General features: G+C 42.9%; 1 protein-coding gene across 2 annotated transcripts in view; it reads left to right on the top strand.

Moving 5' to 3' along the window:
- Positions 1-16,877, top strand: part of ELP3 (elongator acetyltransferase complex subunit 3) — a 91,340-nt gene that overhangs the window by 19,646 nt on the left and 54,817 nt on the right. For both annotated transcript variants that reach the window (XM_067294453.1, XM_067294454.1), the window contains one exon: positions 14,701-14,862. In XM_067294453.1, the coding sequence (XP_067150554.1) occupies positions 14,701-14,862 (162 nt within the window). The remainder of the gene's footprint in view (positions 1-14,700; positions 14,863-16,877) is intronic.

The following is a 16,877-nucleotide window of genomic DNA, read 5'->3' on the forward strand; positions in this document are numbered from 1 at the left end:
CTGCTAATGTGTCCTGGGATGCCGTGCATCCTCACGGCCCATTAGTTTGCAAAGCCAAATCCTCCAAAGTTGGGCACTGACAGAGTGAGGGCTGTCTGCGCAGCCTTAATTTGATCCCCTCTCTCTGTGCCTTTGACTGTACGATTTTTGGCTTTTTTTTTTCTTTTCTGCGATTTGCCTGGTTTGCCTGCAGAGATGGATTGTGTGCTGCTCTGGGTTGTTTAAAGTTGGGTTTCGAAAATTTGTGGGAACCGCCTTAGTGCCTTGTGTATAAGCAGGATTCTTGTTGTCCCTACAAGTTAGGAGGTGAGAGGTGGCTCCAGCCAGCTCAGTCCTTGTGCCTGCATGTGAGCCGGGCGCCTGGTCTCCCCTTGCAGCCGGCGGAGGTCTCGTCGGCGGAGCCCGGCGAGTGATTCAGCTCGTGCCGAGGCAGACGCCCACGTTCCTTTGAATCCCGCTGGGTGCTGGTGGCCCAGACGCCGTTGACTGCCGTGGGAGACGGGAGCCTTGGCCCGACTTGGGTGTGTATAACCCTGAGCTGTATCCCACACCGGGAGTCTCGGTGCTGCTCCAGGCTTGGGCGGGAAACGTTTTCTGCTTGGTCTGTGACGTCCGAGTCCTTGAGCTAGTGCCGGTTGTTCATGCATCCTCGGTTGTGTCAGGAATTCCCGTTTCTTCCAGTGTTGGTTTCTGTCCCATTCTCCTTTCCAGCTCCTTGCTTTTCCCCACCTCTCCCCTAATGTAAGTGGTCACCGGCTTCACCTTTTCATTGAAATCTTTTCCTCGTTTTCTCTTCTGCCTCCTTGCTGCTGTGTTTGTCCGGAGCACATTCCTGCGAGTTGTCCGGGTGCCAGGAAGGGAGTAATAGCCCAGGAGGCCAACGCTCTCTGTTCAAAATCCAGGCGCGCCCTTGGCAGGGGGAGTAGCTGTGATAGGAAGCGTTTGGCTTCGCGCCTTAGCGGTGGAGCCAGGGGAACTCGCTCTTTGGGCCTGGCACATCCTCCCTGGAGTCGGGAGGGATTTCATGCCCGGGGAGCGTGCAGGCTTCAACTGCTCTAGCAGCTGAAAGCTGAGCGTGCAAATTAGTTTCTCCAAAGCCATCAGCGCAGCCCCTCATTTAAAATATTAGTGGCTGGTGGCACCACGTGCTGCCTTGGAGCTACCGTGGATGGAAAACAGAGCCAGCGAAATGGCACCGACGGGTCTCGTGCTCTGTTGCACCAAGCCTCTTCGTGAACATGCGGCTTTAGAGGCATGGAAAAAGCAAATGCATGCGTTTTTATGTTTTGTCACACTTTTTTGAGAGAGATCGTGTTGCTGCATTGTAGGTGAGAGTTATTTTGGCGACAGAACAAGATTAGCTAAACCGTAGCTCTTCACTGGCAGTTTTGGCTGATGACTGCTTTTTATTGGCTCCGTTCATAATTTTATTGATACAATTTCCTTGTTTCCTCAAAGCAGCGATCCAGCTCTTTTCCTTCCTCGAGCGAGATGTTTTTCTGAAAGCGTCAGATGGGAATGAGACGAATTCCTTCCAGTAGGGAGATACCGAAACGCCAAAGCTTCTTTACTTCTTTACTGAACACTCCCTTTATGCAACAGCAGTTTTTAGGTCTTCCAAGCTATGTGCAGCACCGCAATGGCGTAAGTGGTTATTTTGCTCTGTAACAACCCGGGAAGCATTTTTGTTCCTAAGAATCTGCAACTTTCCCTAGGCCCCAGTGAGTCAATATCCAAACTGACATTTGAACGTTTTTTTTTAATATGTATAAACTGCACCTAGTGCAGTGTCTCTCATCAACCTATGAAAGCTACGACTTCAGGTTAGATTTATTAAAGGATACCTCGTGTCATTTTCATACTTCTAGATTTAAGCGTTTTTCTCCCTAATCTCTTGTTATGCCATGTCTGTAACTGTATATTGACTATTCTGTGATTGAACTATGTATATAATTCAAACTCGATCATAGATCGTACTGATTTGGTAACAGCCATTTGAATTGCTCTTTCAAGTTTCCCTGGACAAAATTGTGCTGCAAAGATGAGAAACCAAGGGCAAATCTTGGGCATGTCCTCACGCAGGTTTTATAACAGTCTTGATTTCGCTGTGCATAGCGGCTTACGGGTCGCTTGCAGTTCAGTGCCACTGTTGTGGCATCATTTACTGTTCAGGGGATGTTGTACCTATTTCTGCACGGGAGGAGGAATAGAGAAACGGGCGTAAAAACCTGTCCTTTGGGAATAGCTGATATTAATTAGTCAGTAGGGGTGGAATTTAACTAAAGAAAATAAAATTTTACTGGAATCCACAGAAGGGACACTTAAAATGAGACTAAAAGCCACCTTTTTTTTTTTTGATTATATTCCTTGGTGAAAAGATACCAGAAAGGAAAAATTGATCAAAATGAAATATTAACCAAACACAACCTGCAACCGTACATTTTGCTTTTTTCTCTCTGATGAAATACTGTGTGGGTTAAGGCCATCGTGCCGCATGGAATCCGTGCTTAAAGGTAGGAGTGGGGCTCTGTGTTCGGTGTTTAGCCTGCGTTACTGGGCAGAATTTCACAAATTGTTATGGAGAAATGCATTTTTAATTTTTTTTCTGAAACTTAATAGCTTGAAGTGTCTCCAGTTTTCTCTCAGTGTGCTGAGCATATTTTTTCCAGGCTTTTCCTGTGCACCATAAACTGACAAGTGGTTTTGAAAATAATACTGTTTGGAGTGAAGAGGGGGCCACCGACCTGCTTGGTTTTGGTAGCATGGGAGGGTATGTAATTGCTTGTGAACTATTTTCTTTTTTTTTTAAATAGGAGAGGAGCTGTTGTTTGGCACAGGAAAATCTTACCCTCTTTTGTAGTGAGTCCAGATCTTCACAGTGCCTTCCAGCTTCTGATCATCTGAATCACCTCTTCTGTAGCTTGTTTTTGCAGTTTTAACAAGTCTTTCAGGGGTACATTAATGGCTTCTTTTCTCTTTGGTTGTCATTTGCAAATGCTATTAGATATAATTAAATGAAATGAAAAGTCTGTACAAGCACCCTGGGAGCAAGGATGTGAATTTTAGAATGGCTGCTGAGTGCATAGGTCAAAAACCTATAGTTTGATCCGTGTATACAGCCTATGAAGCTGTTTATCTTGGCTGCTGAAAGCATAAGCTAAAATGATCAGCCTGGTGTGTCAGACTAGGTGCATCTTTCATATATACTGTGGATTTTTTTTCATATTGGCATTCTTATATTAATCTGAAATCTAAAGCATCTGACTCAGTCAAGGAAGGTATGTACACTCCTCATCGAATAGGTGGAGTATGGGCTTAGGAGGGGGACATTTTGCAAGCATATTAAGTATTTTCTTATTTCAAGCACAAAAAAAGTTGTGCTTTACTATCAATTTGTATCTGAAATTGTATTGTGTCGGACCTCAGAATTGTCTTTGTTAGGATAACAGTTTTCGTTTTCTTTATCTGTTAAGAAAACAGCCAACCATCCCCTTTACATAGAATAGATATAAAGAAGTTCTTGTTTTCCTAGAATTTTTCATCTTACGGTAGATGAACTCCTTTCCTCTGGCTACTTGATTTGGCCTAGTGTTTGGGCAGAACTGCTAGGTTGTAGTTGTTGTCTTTGAAACATTTGACGAATATGTGAAACTACCTGGATTTCCAAAGGTGAGGTCCCTTGCTAAGAACTCTTAAAGACCATGGGATGAGAACGAAGGCCTTATATGGGTAAATAATTGGTAAAAAGATAGGAGACTGGGGGAAGGAATAAATGGTCAATTTTCACACCAGAGGAAAGTCATTAGTGGTATCCCAGAGGAATCTGTGCTGGAATCTGTTTGAGGTATTCTTCAATAATCTTAAATAAAAAGGCTGTCAACTCGCTGCGGTACTGCGTTATTTGGAGCAGTGACAATGAGCTGCCTGTGGAGAGCTGTAGAAGGCCTTCACCATGCTGAGTGTGAGTGGGTGATGAAGGAGCAGGTGGAAATCAGTGTAGACAAATATGAAGTGACATATATAAGAAAGAGAATAGTTCACCCTATTGTAGTTGGAGAACAATGGGCTCCAAGTTGGCTCATGTCACTCAAGAACAAGATTTTGAGGCTATAGTAAGTAACTATGAGAAACACAGGCTTGATGCTCGTTATTGGTTAAAAGACCAACACAGTGTGAAGAATTATAATGAAAGGAAGAGAGAGCAAAACACTGAACGTTGTTATGCTACTGCCTAATTCTGTGGTGCCTCCACAGATGGAGCTGCGTTCGGTTCTCCTTTAAAAGAAAAAGGTAAATCTGGGGGAAAACACGGAGAAGTGCTAAGCATAGCCTGATCTGTGGAGCAGCACCCATACAAGGATCGATTAAGACTCTTCAGAGTGAGCGAGAAATATTTGTTTGTGGTATAAGAGAGATCTATAAAATCCTCGGTGGTATGGAAAAGATGAAAAAAGGTGATCTCCTATGGCACAAGAACTAGGGGCTTAGATGAAATATGAATTAAGGACAAAGGGAGCTCTTATTCACACGGTGCATACTTGAGCTATGGGCTGCTAAGTACTGAAGATATCTACTGCTGCTAAAGACATCACCTCTGGCTCAGGGAGTCCCTGAAGAGGAAACTATTGGAGGCTGTAGGAAAGTATCACTGCAGGCTTGCTCTGCTCCTGATCCTCTGGTCTCAGCATCTGCAACCGGCTGTTGCTGGAGAGGGGATGTTGGCCTAGATGGACCTTTGGACTTGCCCAAGGTGCTGTTGGGTTCCTGAACCTTGAAGGTCCCTTGCTTCACCTCCAGACGAGGTCAGTTTGTTAGTTGCTGTCTGAATGCAGTTCAGAGCCTTGTGTCTCCCTAAGGCTTGGTGTGAGGAAACTTGTAGTTTGTGTTCACACTTTCGTTCTTCAAGAAATACAAAGGTCTCAGTCTCCAAGACTATCATGTGGCTCTGCTTGCTGGGACAGGTTCGCGAAGGGCAAAGAGCAACATAAGGGAGGAGGAGATAAGCACTCTCCTTCCCATCCAAGCCTTGTTTTGGGTTTTTTCCCCCCTAAACCTTTAGTTTTGACAGAGGCAGGTAGAAAAAGGTTGCAGCTTGGCTCCTGTTAGAGCCATCCTGTGTGTGTGGATTTTTTGGGGGTGTTTTTTTTGTGAGTTTTTTTTTGTTTGTTTGTTTTGGGGGGGGTTTTTTGCTTGAAATATTTCACTCTAGCATGTGCTTATGCTTACTGGCATTTTCAGTTACAGCTTGCTTACAATTTGTTGCTGAAAAAACAGTAGCTATATTGCTCTTGCCTTGAACTTGATGGATGGGGACTTATAAAATAAGCCTGTAATGTTAGAAGGTCCTGTCCGGGTTTTCTGTTCGGTGGCCTTTTCTTACCTCCTGAGCTAAGAAAAGCCTTTCAGGGCCCACTTGTATATCCTCTGGGAATAGGCGATGGTTATGGTTTTTGACACGATTATGCATGTTTTAGCCCCGATTTGGAGGAGGGCAGCAGCTCCCAGAGAGGTTGTACAGGGCTCGTCTTGTCTGTCCAGCAAAGCTCCAGCCTCCTCGCCCAGGAGTCCTTTGCGTGCTTATGATGTTGCTCTATGAAAGCTGTGAGTGATGTTACAAAAATAAACCCAACGCCCCCCCCTTCCCTTTATAGCCAACATCATTACCTCCTTGTCGTTATAGCTAGAGTTTAATTAGTCCAAGGAAATAGCCCTCTTGATTAGGTTTGAAGTGTGTTGACATAGCTGTGCTGCTTCTGCTCGTGCTGGGCTTTGTCTTCAGAGGATTTTCAGGATGTCAGAGCCGTTCATTGCGGCTACAACTTGGTAAACAAATTAAGAAGGCAGAGAAGACTAAGTTCTAGTTTTTTGCTTGAGAATGGATACTATTTTAAACACGGATCCTATCTTGGATTTCCAACACCAAGTTACACAACAGGAGGGAGCGTAATTATGTATGACTTAACCTGTTAGTGGCATTTCAGGGGGGAAAAAAAAAAGAAAACAGTTTTGTTCTCGCTAATCTGTTAGTGGGTGGTATAAATACTGTTACTTTATCAAAATTTGAAAGTTATATTTTAGTCAATAAACTACTGTATTTTAAGGTACCATAGTTTTTTTCAATATTTGAACACTAAACCCTGGGAAACTGGTGCTGTTAAGAAACCAGCGCGTTCTGTCCTGCTCCTGGCAGTGGTGACAAAGCAAGCACTGAGATGTTGTAATCAACAGGGAGCAGTATAAAGCCAAATAACTAGTATCTGAGCTTTTGGAAATCTCTGCTTGGGGCAATAATCAGAAATGCAGCTTTTGAAACATGTCTGATGAATACGATGCCGCCTGTTTTGTTCACTAGCAAGAAATTGTAGATATTGAATTAATTATTGCTAGCTGTGGTACAAACACTGGCATTGTAATAAGGCAGGACTATTAGAGATCGAGAAATAGGAGTTCATTTATTTAAGTAATAGGTCAGGATGGGGTATGTAAAATACTTGTATATTATCTAAGCAATTTGCTTTTCAGATGGCGATGGCGTCACTTTTTGCTTTAACTCCCTGTGTATGGATATCGGTGTCTTCATTTTCCCACCCAGCCCTCAAACATTTCCCTTTTTCCGCTAGGCCATAAGCACCTTTTCTAAGGGAGGTTTTCAACTGTTTTTTCTGGGGGATAGGTTGGGGGAAGGTGAGCAGCAATGTGGGCCCTTTTCCCTTTCCCTTCCCAGCTGAGCTGTGCCCACTGATTGCAATGTGTTCTCTGAAACGCTTTTCCTCCAAATCGAATTTAAGATTTCTGGATCATTTTTGTATTATTATGATTGGACTTTTGTGATTGGAGCAGTATGGAGAACCCTGTTTTGTGGAAACTGCTGCTATTGAGTAATCCCATTGGCAGCAACGCTGATCAGGTAATACAAGCAGCGTCATAATTCACTCTGTCGTCTTACCTGCGGGCAGCTTACTGAGAACAGTTGGGTTGGATGAGTTGTTCTAGATCCCTCCCTTCTTTCCATTTAGGCAGGTATGCTTAAACTTCTTGCTCTTGGTGATTGGTTCTCCTTGATGTTGCTTTTGAGCTGTTTCCTCTGCTTCTTGTGCCTTTTTCTGCTCTTTTTCTCTCTCCTTTCCCTTCCTCTTTATGTATTCTCCTATTTTGAAACTCTTGTAAAGCAGATGAATGATTCAAGGCATCAGCTTAACATGCTGTATTCTTACAGTTTATCTTTTCTGAGCTTACTGGGACAAGGCGAGTCTTTGCGTTGTCTAGCATCCTGCCACTCTGATCCTAACCTGGGAGTCTGGATCCTCCTGGATTATGAGTTGTAACTAATTGCTTCTTTGATGTTCAGGTCTCTTAGCCGATGACTTTTTTTTGTCTCTAGACCAAAGTTTAATCGAGAGTGAGTGGAGGCTTTGTTAAATGAGTTGTTTTATGCCAGGACTGTGCCGTCTGTTTTTTCTCTAAATGAGAAGGTATCCTGAGACCCTATATCAAAGTGCTGTGCTTGCTGGAGAGGCAGGTACTTTTTTGATCTAAAAAAGCAGCTTGCTTAAGAGGCCAATTTTGACTTGTGGGTCTTTTCTGCTTAATGAATCATTTGAGAATATTTGACTGAATATTCGGAGAAAGCTGGTACAAGTTATTAATCTCCCCATTACTCCTTCCTCATAGCCATAATAAACACTGTAAAACAAATGGGGTTCTGTAATCATGCTGAAAAGAACTGACTTTATCCTGGGTATGTCTATGCAAATCTGAAGGTCTGTGTATCACATTTCCTTCCTTCATGGTGCTGAGCATCTATTTTGCTTATATAATTCACATTTGTGGTCAGTCTTACTAATATTGCCCCACTGTATTCTTGTGCTATACTCTTGTCTCAACTTCTTACTGTTCTTGGAGCATGACAGATTTTTTTGATTCTTACTTGGGGTTCCTTGGCACTACTGTATTACAAATAACAGATAAGATGATTCTGGGGAAACATGGGAAATAACGTAAGATGTTTGTTGCTGCTTGAGAAGATAAAAGCCATCTCCGTTTCCAGGTCTACAAAGAATTTCACATGCTAAATATTAATGTCGGAATGAACCTGGAAATCTGGTGGACTTGCAGAAGACCATAGTGGATGTAGTTTTCAGCTTGTTGGGTTCATCATATTTCTCAGGGCTTTCTCTATTTTGCTTCTTTGGGTCTTCAGCTAATAGCATTTTGCTGTGTTCATCATCAAGGTTGTCTTAACCTCTTGTCTCTGAGCATCCTGAAGTGAGACTTTTCAGAGCTCTAGGTACCTGCTCTTCAGGCCTTCTGCCTAGTTGGGTAGGGTCTGTTCCCTCTTGCTATGTGTCTTGGCTAGTGGGCTACTTCCTGCCAGTTATGTAGCTAGATACCTGTTGTTTTCAAAGACTCAGTAAAAGCAAATCCATCATCTCCGTTATCATGCTAAGTTACTGTATCCTGTCAGTGAGTCTACAGGGTTTTTTGGGAAAGTTAACAGTGTAATATGCTTAAACTTCTGTAAGAGATTTGACTTGGTACAGTGAGATATTTTGACTTTTAAGAAAGAGGCTAGAACAACATTAGTTGTCAAAACAGGCGTAACAGAAAATTATTGTGATTGACCTGAATGGTTTCTAATAAGATTCTGTTGTTTTTGCCTCTGGGCCCTATGTTTAATACTTGTGTTAAAATAGTAATTTCTAAGAGTTGGCAGATGCTATCAATACTGGAGATGGGCAAATAAGGAATAAATCTGTATTCCATAGTAAGTTGTATACAAGCAAGCTGTGTACTTTATTATGGTAAAATGTAAAGCTGTTTTTCTAGGAATGGTGCAGGATTCTATTCTGAGAAGCAGCGAAATATCTAGAAAAGATTTGGGAGTTAAGTCACATTTATCATGAGCTTTCTGTATGATTCAGCAGCCAAATTACCCTTGACTGTATAAATAGTGGAAAATTGGATAGGAATAGGCAAATCATATTCCATCTGGATTTAGCACTGGTGTTTCTGCAAAGCTCTGTGGCTGTTTTTGGTATTAAAGGCAACAAGAGGAAAGCTTAAAAACTGGAGATAGTGCTGAGAAAAGGCATGAAAATATCAGGATTAGAAGATATGCACTTACTGAACAACATACAGAACTCCTTGAACCGAGTCTGACACCCTGAAACCTGCTAGAAGAGCAACATGGCAGAGCACAAGTAATTTAGATTTCTGGAGTGTATTGCAATGGTATTTTGAAATAGACACTGGATGAGCCAACTAGGAGAGGTGCTTTGTGGGATCTGCTACTCGCAAAGAGGTGTCAGGACCATATCCTGAGGGATCTAATCTTAACTACAATGACGGTGAGATGGCAGGGGGACGTGAGGAAGGCAGGTAGCAGAAGAAAGACCTCAGAATTCAGGAGAGCAGACTTCAGCTTTTCCAGGGAACTGATAGATGGGATCCCATGGGACCCTGCCTTGAAGGGTAGAGGAGCCCAGGTGAGCTAAATGATCTTCAAGGGCAACCTCCTCAAACCACAAGGACAGTGCAACCTGATATGCAGGAAATTGAGCAGGCATGACAGAAAGCCAGCTTGGCTTAATAGGGAAGTCTTGATGGAGCTTCAACATGAAAAAGGAAGTGTGCAGAAGGTGAAAGTAGGTATGGACTAGCCAGGATAGCCCAAGCAGGCAGAGATGACATTAGGAGAGCTTAGCTGGAGTTGAAACTGGCAAGGAATTGAAGGGCAAGGAGAAGGACTTCCATAGGTATGTCAGCACCAAAGAAAGACCGAAGAAAATGTGGGTCTGCTGCTGAACGAGGCAGGCAACTCAGTGATGAAAGACACTGCAAAAGGCTGATTTACACAGTGCTTTTTTGCCTCAGTCTTTATTTGCAAGGTCTGCTCTTGCTAGGTGGCAGAGTTTGGGGGGGAGAGGTTCTACCCATGATAAAGGATTGAATTAGGAACGACTTCAGCAAATTAGGCATATGTACATCTGTAGAACTGGATAGGATGCATCTAAGGGTGAGGCAGCAGGCTGAGGTCGTCATGAGGCTGCTCTGTGTCAGCTTTGAAAGGTTGTGGCAATTGAGAGGTCCCCAGTGACTGGAAAAAGGTAAACATGGTGTCTGTCTTCAGGAGTGTGAGAAGGAGAGTCGGGGGAGCCACAGACCAGTTGGGCTCCCCTCAGTCCCCAAGAACATTATGGAGCATGTCACGGAAGTTGTTTCCCTGCACAGGAAGGACAGGAAGGTGGCTGGGAAGCTTCAGCACAGGTTTATCAAGGCTAAATTGTGCCTGACCAACCTGATTGCCTTCTGTGATTAGATAGATGACTCATTCTGTGGACTGAGGGGAGAGCAGTGGACATTTACTTTGGCTGTAGCAAGATTTTCTACAATGTCTCCCATAGCATGTCTGTAACTAAATTAGGGATGTACAGACTGGGTGAGCAGACTACAAGGTGGGAGAAAAACCCTCTGACCTGTCAAGCATTAGAGGAAGCAGTCGATGGTTCAATGTCTAAATGGTAGCTGGTTGAGTGATATTTCTTATGGATCAGTAGTGGGGCCAATACAGTTTAACAGCTGTCTCTAGTGGGCAGCAGGTTGAACCTGAAACAGCAGTGTGCCCTTGCAGCGAGGAGACCTACGCCATGCTGGGCTGTGGTAGCAAGAGCGTAGCCAGGAGGCTGCAGAAGTGGTTCTTCCCCTATTTTTGGTTTTAAGGAGGCTGCATCTGAAGTACTGTATCCGGTTTTGGTGTTTTCAGTGTGAGAGATGTCAACAAACTGGATAAAAGCCCAGTGGAAGGCTGCTGAGATGATTAGGGGACTGGAGCACCTGAAATTCAGACAAGCAGAGAGAACTGGGTTTGTTCAGTCTGGAGGAGAGAAGGTTAAGGGGAGATCTAGTCGCTGTCTTCAACTACCTCTACTAGGAGGCTATAGAGAAGATGGAGCCAGGCCCTTCTGAGAGGTGCACGGTGAAAGGAGAGGCAGCAGAGAAGTCACAGCAAAGGAAATTCTGATTAGATGCAAGGAAAACATTCTTTGCTGTGAAGGTAGTCAAACCCTGGGACGAGGGCCCTGAATGGGTGTCAGTTCTCCATCCCTGGAGATATTCAAAAGGTTTAACTTTCAATTAACTTTTAATTTAGTTCTTTGAGCAGGGAGAGAGGGGTGTTGATCAGAGGTCCCTTCCAAACGAAATGATGCTGGGACTCCCCAAGTTTAAAATAAATAAATAAATAAAAGTGGTGAATCATGGTTTTGATCTCAACTGGAGCAGAAGTAATGGGAAACCACCATATTTCCAGTAGTCAGAGTTATGATGAAACCTGGGGAATGAAGGTAGACGTTAGGCAAAGTCAGTCTTGAAATAGCCAATGTACTGTAAATTGTTATATTAATCGCTGTCTAAAAAAACAGATATATGACTGGAGATCTGTAAAACTAGATCGGATTTCAAAGATCAAAAAAACAAAAGAAAACCCCAAGAAGCTTTCTCCACTTAAAAAAAAAAAAAAGCCTTAGCGTTTAAAAATGCCAGTGTGCTGTTTCATTTTCTCTGTTGGCTGGAGAATATCTGTCTGAGATCCTGCCTATGCTTTAAAATAAGAAATCCTGCCAACTTGATTAAAAAAATCAGTGTGTGTCTTGATGTAAATCCAGTGTTTAGTAGATAACGTTTCAAATAGTATTTCCTGCCTTTTTCGGCTCTCTGAGCTTTCCCTTGTAGCTCAGCTTTGGCCCTTTCTGTAAAGTCCTGAGCAGTGAAGGAGATGCTGACTGTGCATAGGGAAATGATGAAACTAAATGTTAAACACTAAGATTAGAGGAAAAAAAACCCTACCTCCCCCCCCCCCCCAATTAGTTGCGTAATGCAACTTTGTGCTGCATAATAATAATACGTAGAGCTCCTTCCATAAAATACCAGCTTATATAGTCTAGGAAAGCTTTTAATTGATGTCCAACTCCAGTGCTCTGTGTTTGGCTTCTGCTGATTTATAATCTTAGGATTTGTGCCTTTGCTTAGTTTTAGTATTAGGTTTCAAATGAAATAAAGTTGCCTCTTCTGCAAATAGGAAAAATGCTGAAATACCAAGGATGTATTTAAAGTTGGCAAGTCAAGAAAAGGGAGAAGAAAAGTCAAATTTCTCTTTATTTGGGAAATGATTGAGGTGTGTTGCCAGAACCATTTTCGGTGGTAGGCTTATTGTCACACGCTCCTTCCCTTTCCCTTTTCCAATTATTTAAAAGGAATCTGTAGCTTTTATTAAATATGGACTGCTCAATCAATGCTTTTATCCTAATAAAATAGAGTATGAATCTGCGATCTGTTTGCTTAGCACAATTCGTCCGTACGCCCTCCGAGGTGTTAAACATGAAGCCCATGGTGTGACCAGTGTCAGCCCTTGCTTTCGAGGCGTCTCCTTCTTGATGCCTTTGCAGCAAAGCTGCTGGGCAGAGCTGCGTGGCTGGGGAATCGTGTTGAAAATGACTGTCCCTCAAAGAAGACGGCGATTTGAAGATGCCTTTGCTCTCCATATCCTGCGGTAGGGAGTGAAAGAAGCTCGCGACTTCTCTTGGCAATGTGTCTTGTCTTGGAAATGCCAACTTTGTGGCTTAATCTGTTTTGGGCTCTACTTTGTTTTGCTTCTCTAACTGTAGTTCAGCCACGCCGCTCTCTACAGCACAGAATTAGGCAAGACAACTTTACCAGCCATTACACTGACCTGAAATCCTGTTGGTCCCCTTAGATGTTACAGTTTAGGATACGTTGGTGTTCATTATATTCAGCTTTTTATAACTTGGCCATAAATTTGCTTCAGGGGGGAAAAATAATTATTTTGGTCTCCCTTCTGTATTTGTACCCCGATTGCAGGTGGTTATTCCTTAATATGAGCGTGTCCCCTCTGGCATGATGGGTGAATTATCTGGTGGCCTTTTTTTTTTCTTTCTTTTTTTTTTTTTTCTCTCCTTAGCTAAGATTTCCCTCTGTAATTCTTGCAGAACGCGATGTCTTTAAAAGCCAGCCTTTTCTAGTCTGCTGTTAATGAATCACACGTTGGCAATGTTTTCCCTGACATGATAAGCAATTGTTCTGTTCGTCTGTCAGATCAGTGAGCCACAAACTCTGAAATGTTTTATGTATGCTTTTTCTTTTTTTTCCAATATGCATATTTTTACAGCCATTATAGTCTTCCCCAGAATATCTTAGGCTTCATATATTTTAGGCTGTAACAGTTCGAATGGAATTAATATTTTTGTTTGTGAGTTTGCATCTACTTGTTCTTTTGTTTTGTTTTGTTTCAGTTTGTACCTCTAATGCTAAAAAAGTAGATTCTGGAACCTGATTTTGGTTTGGAAGTTTCCAGTTACGCTGGGCCGGAAGTCAGATGAGGAATCTTTATAGAACATCTAATAAAGTGCTGAAATTAGTCATCCTTATGCTTTTGGCATGCACTGTTCTTTCAGGTATCGGCACAGCTCGTCTCTCTTACTCAAGGCGTCCTCTTTTTGGCCACATTTAATACTGGGGTCTTCATCATCTGGGGTCATTAAAGAGACCAGCGTTCCTCTTGGAGAGGAGCTGTTAATCCTGCTCACAACCTGGTCTGGGAATTATCCACGTTATCTCTGCAGTTTCAGATGGTTTCAAAAGAAGAAGTTTCCTTCCTCCTCCCATAAATCTCTTCAGTGCTGCAGTTGTCTGTTATACAACTACCATCTTCTCCAGGAGAGGTGGCTGTTTTGGGGGGCTGAGTGAAGCGATTCCTGTATGGAAATGAATATTATCCCCACTGATGGTGGTGGAGATTATGTTGATTTATAGTTTTCTTTTGTGATCCTTGGTTCAAGGCTGCTTTGAATTGCTTTTTGTTTTGTTTTCCTTTCTCATGGATCAGTAACTTACTGTTTGTCACTAAAAGAGGGTTTTTATATTAGCCGGAACAATTAATCTCAGTTAGACATCCAGTGGTGAATGGGGTGGAGGGAGAAGAAGGTTAACAATGAGCTTTTTCAGTGTTAGACTTCAGTGAAGTTGAGAGCATGTGAGTTAGTCGCAAAGGGAGATGCTTTGTGGAGCTTTTCATACTCTATCTCGTGTGTTTTCTTATCAGAACGTATCAAGTAGCTCTGCGTCTTGTCCCAGTCTCTGCAGCTTATCTCTGCACCTCGGGACTCAAAGGAAAAGGTCCTGATTGTACAGAACTCTCCCTAGCCTGAGATGTTGTGCCGCTGCAGTGACGGAGCGGACGGAAGTGGTCAGCCTGTCTTTCAGCTCGGCCCCGAGGCCGAGCACGGTTCTCGTCACCTGCTCTGGTTTTCCCTTTTGCCCAGGCCTTGTTTCCAGATGACCAGTACTAGGGGCTCGGTCTGTTCTGGGAGCATCTTCCTAACAAGTACTGTTTGAAAATAGATAGATAAAAACAGAACAAAACCCTGCAAAGGCAGCCATACTCCACTTCACTTCTCCTCCTCCAAAGCAAGCCCAGACTTTTGTTAGCGTCCATATATGTGTGGTGTTTCATCCTTGTGTTGTAATAGTGTTGAAGTAGAGCTGGCTGTAGGATCTTTGGGATTTTTACCTGGATTCTCATTGTGGCAGTGATTGTGAGAAACTCTTACCGGAAAGCTTTTGGAAACTCTTCTGAGGTCACCTGTGATAACATCACAATTTTAACAGAGCGTGAATTTGTTGCAGATATTCAGAACGAAGCCTCACAAAATGTATTGGGATAACAATAGAGACCAGACCGGATTACTGCCTGAAGCGGCATTTAAGTGACATGTTATCCTACGGTTGTACGAGACTGGAAATCGGTGTGCAGAGCGTGTATGAGGACGTGGCCAGAGACACCAACAGGTAAGAAGAAAGCTTCAACGTGAAGCTGAGTGTGACTGCTCGCTGTATACAGAATCACAGAATGATTGAGGTTGGAAGGGACCTCTGGAGATCATCTAGTCCAACCCCGCTGCTCAAGCAGGATCACCTAGAGCACGTTGCACAGGATCGTGTCCAGTCAGGTTTTGAATATCTCCAGAGAAGGAGACTCCACAACCTCTCTGGGCAACCTGTTCCAGTGCTTTGTAAAGTACTCCAGAGCAGTGTGTCTCGACCTGCTTAGGTGAACACCCATTTGGCTTTGACCACTTAGCTTGTTTCCTTGCTTGTGTGGCCATACGTCTGTTAAGAAGTAGTAATAAACTGTAAAGGCTTCATGGACGACTTTGTGGTATTGTGTAGACCATGGCTTGAGCAAATGGGCTTGTGCTATTTATTTTAAACTTGTGTTCTGTTCCTGTGCTGTTTATTTTTTTTTCATTGCTTCATAAATATATGCAGTATTATGAAGTAGAAAACATACCCAGGGAGAGCTCATAGTTCTTGTCCTACATAATTCATAATCTGTAGACTCGAGTAGCTACGCTGCAGTACAATCTATTGGAGGTACTTCACAGGCTAACAGCATGTTCTCTGTAGCAGATCCCTTTTTCTGCTGAGCATCCGAGAGATGACACTTGGCAAGTGCAGAGTGCGAGACAGCCAGAAACAAAACCTGCTGATAGATTAACCAGAGTCGTTCTAGGCATACGGTATTTCTAAGGATTGCAAAATATATTCACAAGAAGTCTCTGATTTATTCCTTGTCGTCCTGGACCTGTGGCCAAGAGAACAGTTGTTCTGCATAGGAGTGTGTGCGATACAGTGACTCACTTGCCTGTAAGGGATGGGAAGAACAATCTTTTTTGTCATTGCAATTCTGATAATTCCCTTGGTATTTTGAAAGAGGTGACTTTTCTCATGTTTGTTTTTTCATTTCTGACACATGTATAACTTGCCTTCACTCTTACTGCATATTCCAGTCACCTATGAAAGATGTTTAATAACCACAATCATAAGTAATGACAGAGAATCAAGAGTAAGGTTCAATAAGTGAAGCACATTTTTGTTAATACCTACCTTAAAGGCAGTAGTGCAAAACTGAGCGTGTTGAACATTCGCTTTTAGAAATCCAAAGTAAGAATCCAAAATTAGATTCCTCCTGCGGGTTTAGCTGTAGTATTGCTGGTGCGTGGAAGTGCAGGTTGTCACTGCTGTGAAATGGCCGGACTCCAGGTCTCGGCAGACAGGGAAAACCATTTATTGAGTAGCCCAAGAGCTAACAGCTAACGTTAATAGGTGGCACTTTCATCCTCTAGATGTCAGAGCTTTCCAAAGGAAAAGATCCTTACTAAGGAACGTAGCTAGATCTCCTCACTCTTGGACTAGATGTGTTTGTTAATGGCCAATTCTGACACAGATTGTAAACTTAACAAATCAGGTTTTTTCAGCTGTTTAAATCTTTTTTTTTACAAGCTCCTTTTAAGGTGGAAGTGTAAAGCCCCACTTAGCTATCGCTTCAGCAGTCGTCTTCGGTTTTTCCTCCAGTCTTATCTGTCAGATCAGAGCTGCTGCCGTAAATCATTCAAAGCTATATGTCACTTCTGGCTTGCGAGTTTGCTAATGACACCTTGCTTTCCTGCTGATGAATCAGAAGAAGAATGAAGTAGTATATAACTGACTTTATTTCCCACGGAAGCAATCCTTTATAGAATTGTATTTATTTTAAAAGGTTTTGGCACTTTCCAAAGCTGCTTACAGAATTCCTAAAAGCCTGTGCGGCAGGATGCCCTGGCTCTTTTACAGCAGGGGACAAGGCGGACTGTTAATTCCTGCGTCTCTCCCCAACTTTTTAGAACAGTGAATTGGAAGATGCATCTAGAGGAGAGCGCTGCAGGCTCCTTTCTTTCACAACCACTTGAGTTTGCTTCCATTCTTCTGTTACTTGGTGGGGGAAGCGTTGTGCTTTCAACTTTTAATATTTAGCCGGTAGCGAA

This window comes from Apteryx mantelli, chromosome 3 (genome assembly GCF_036417845.1).
Source record: "Apteryx mantelli isolate bAptMan1 chromosome 3, bAptMan1.hap1, whole genome shotgun sequence".
NCBI classification, from domain to species: Eukaryota; Metazoa; Chordata; class Aves; order Apterygiformes; family Apterygidae; genus Apteryx; species Apteryx mantelli.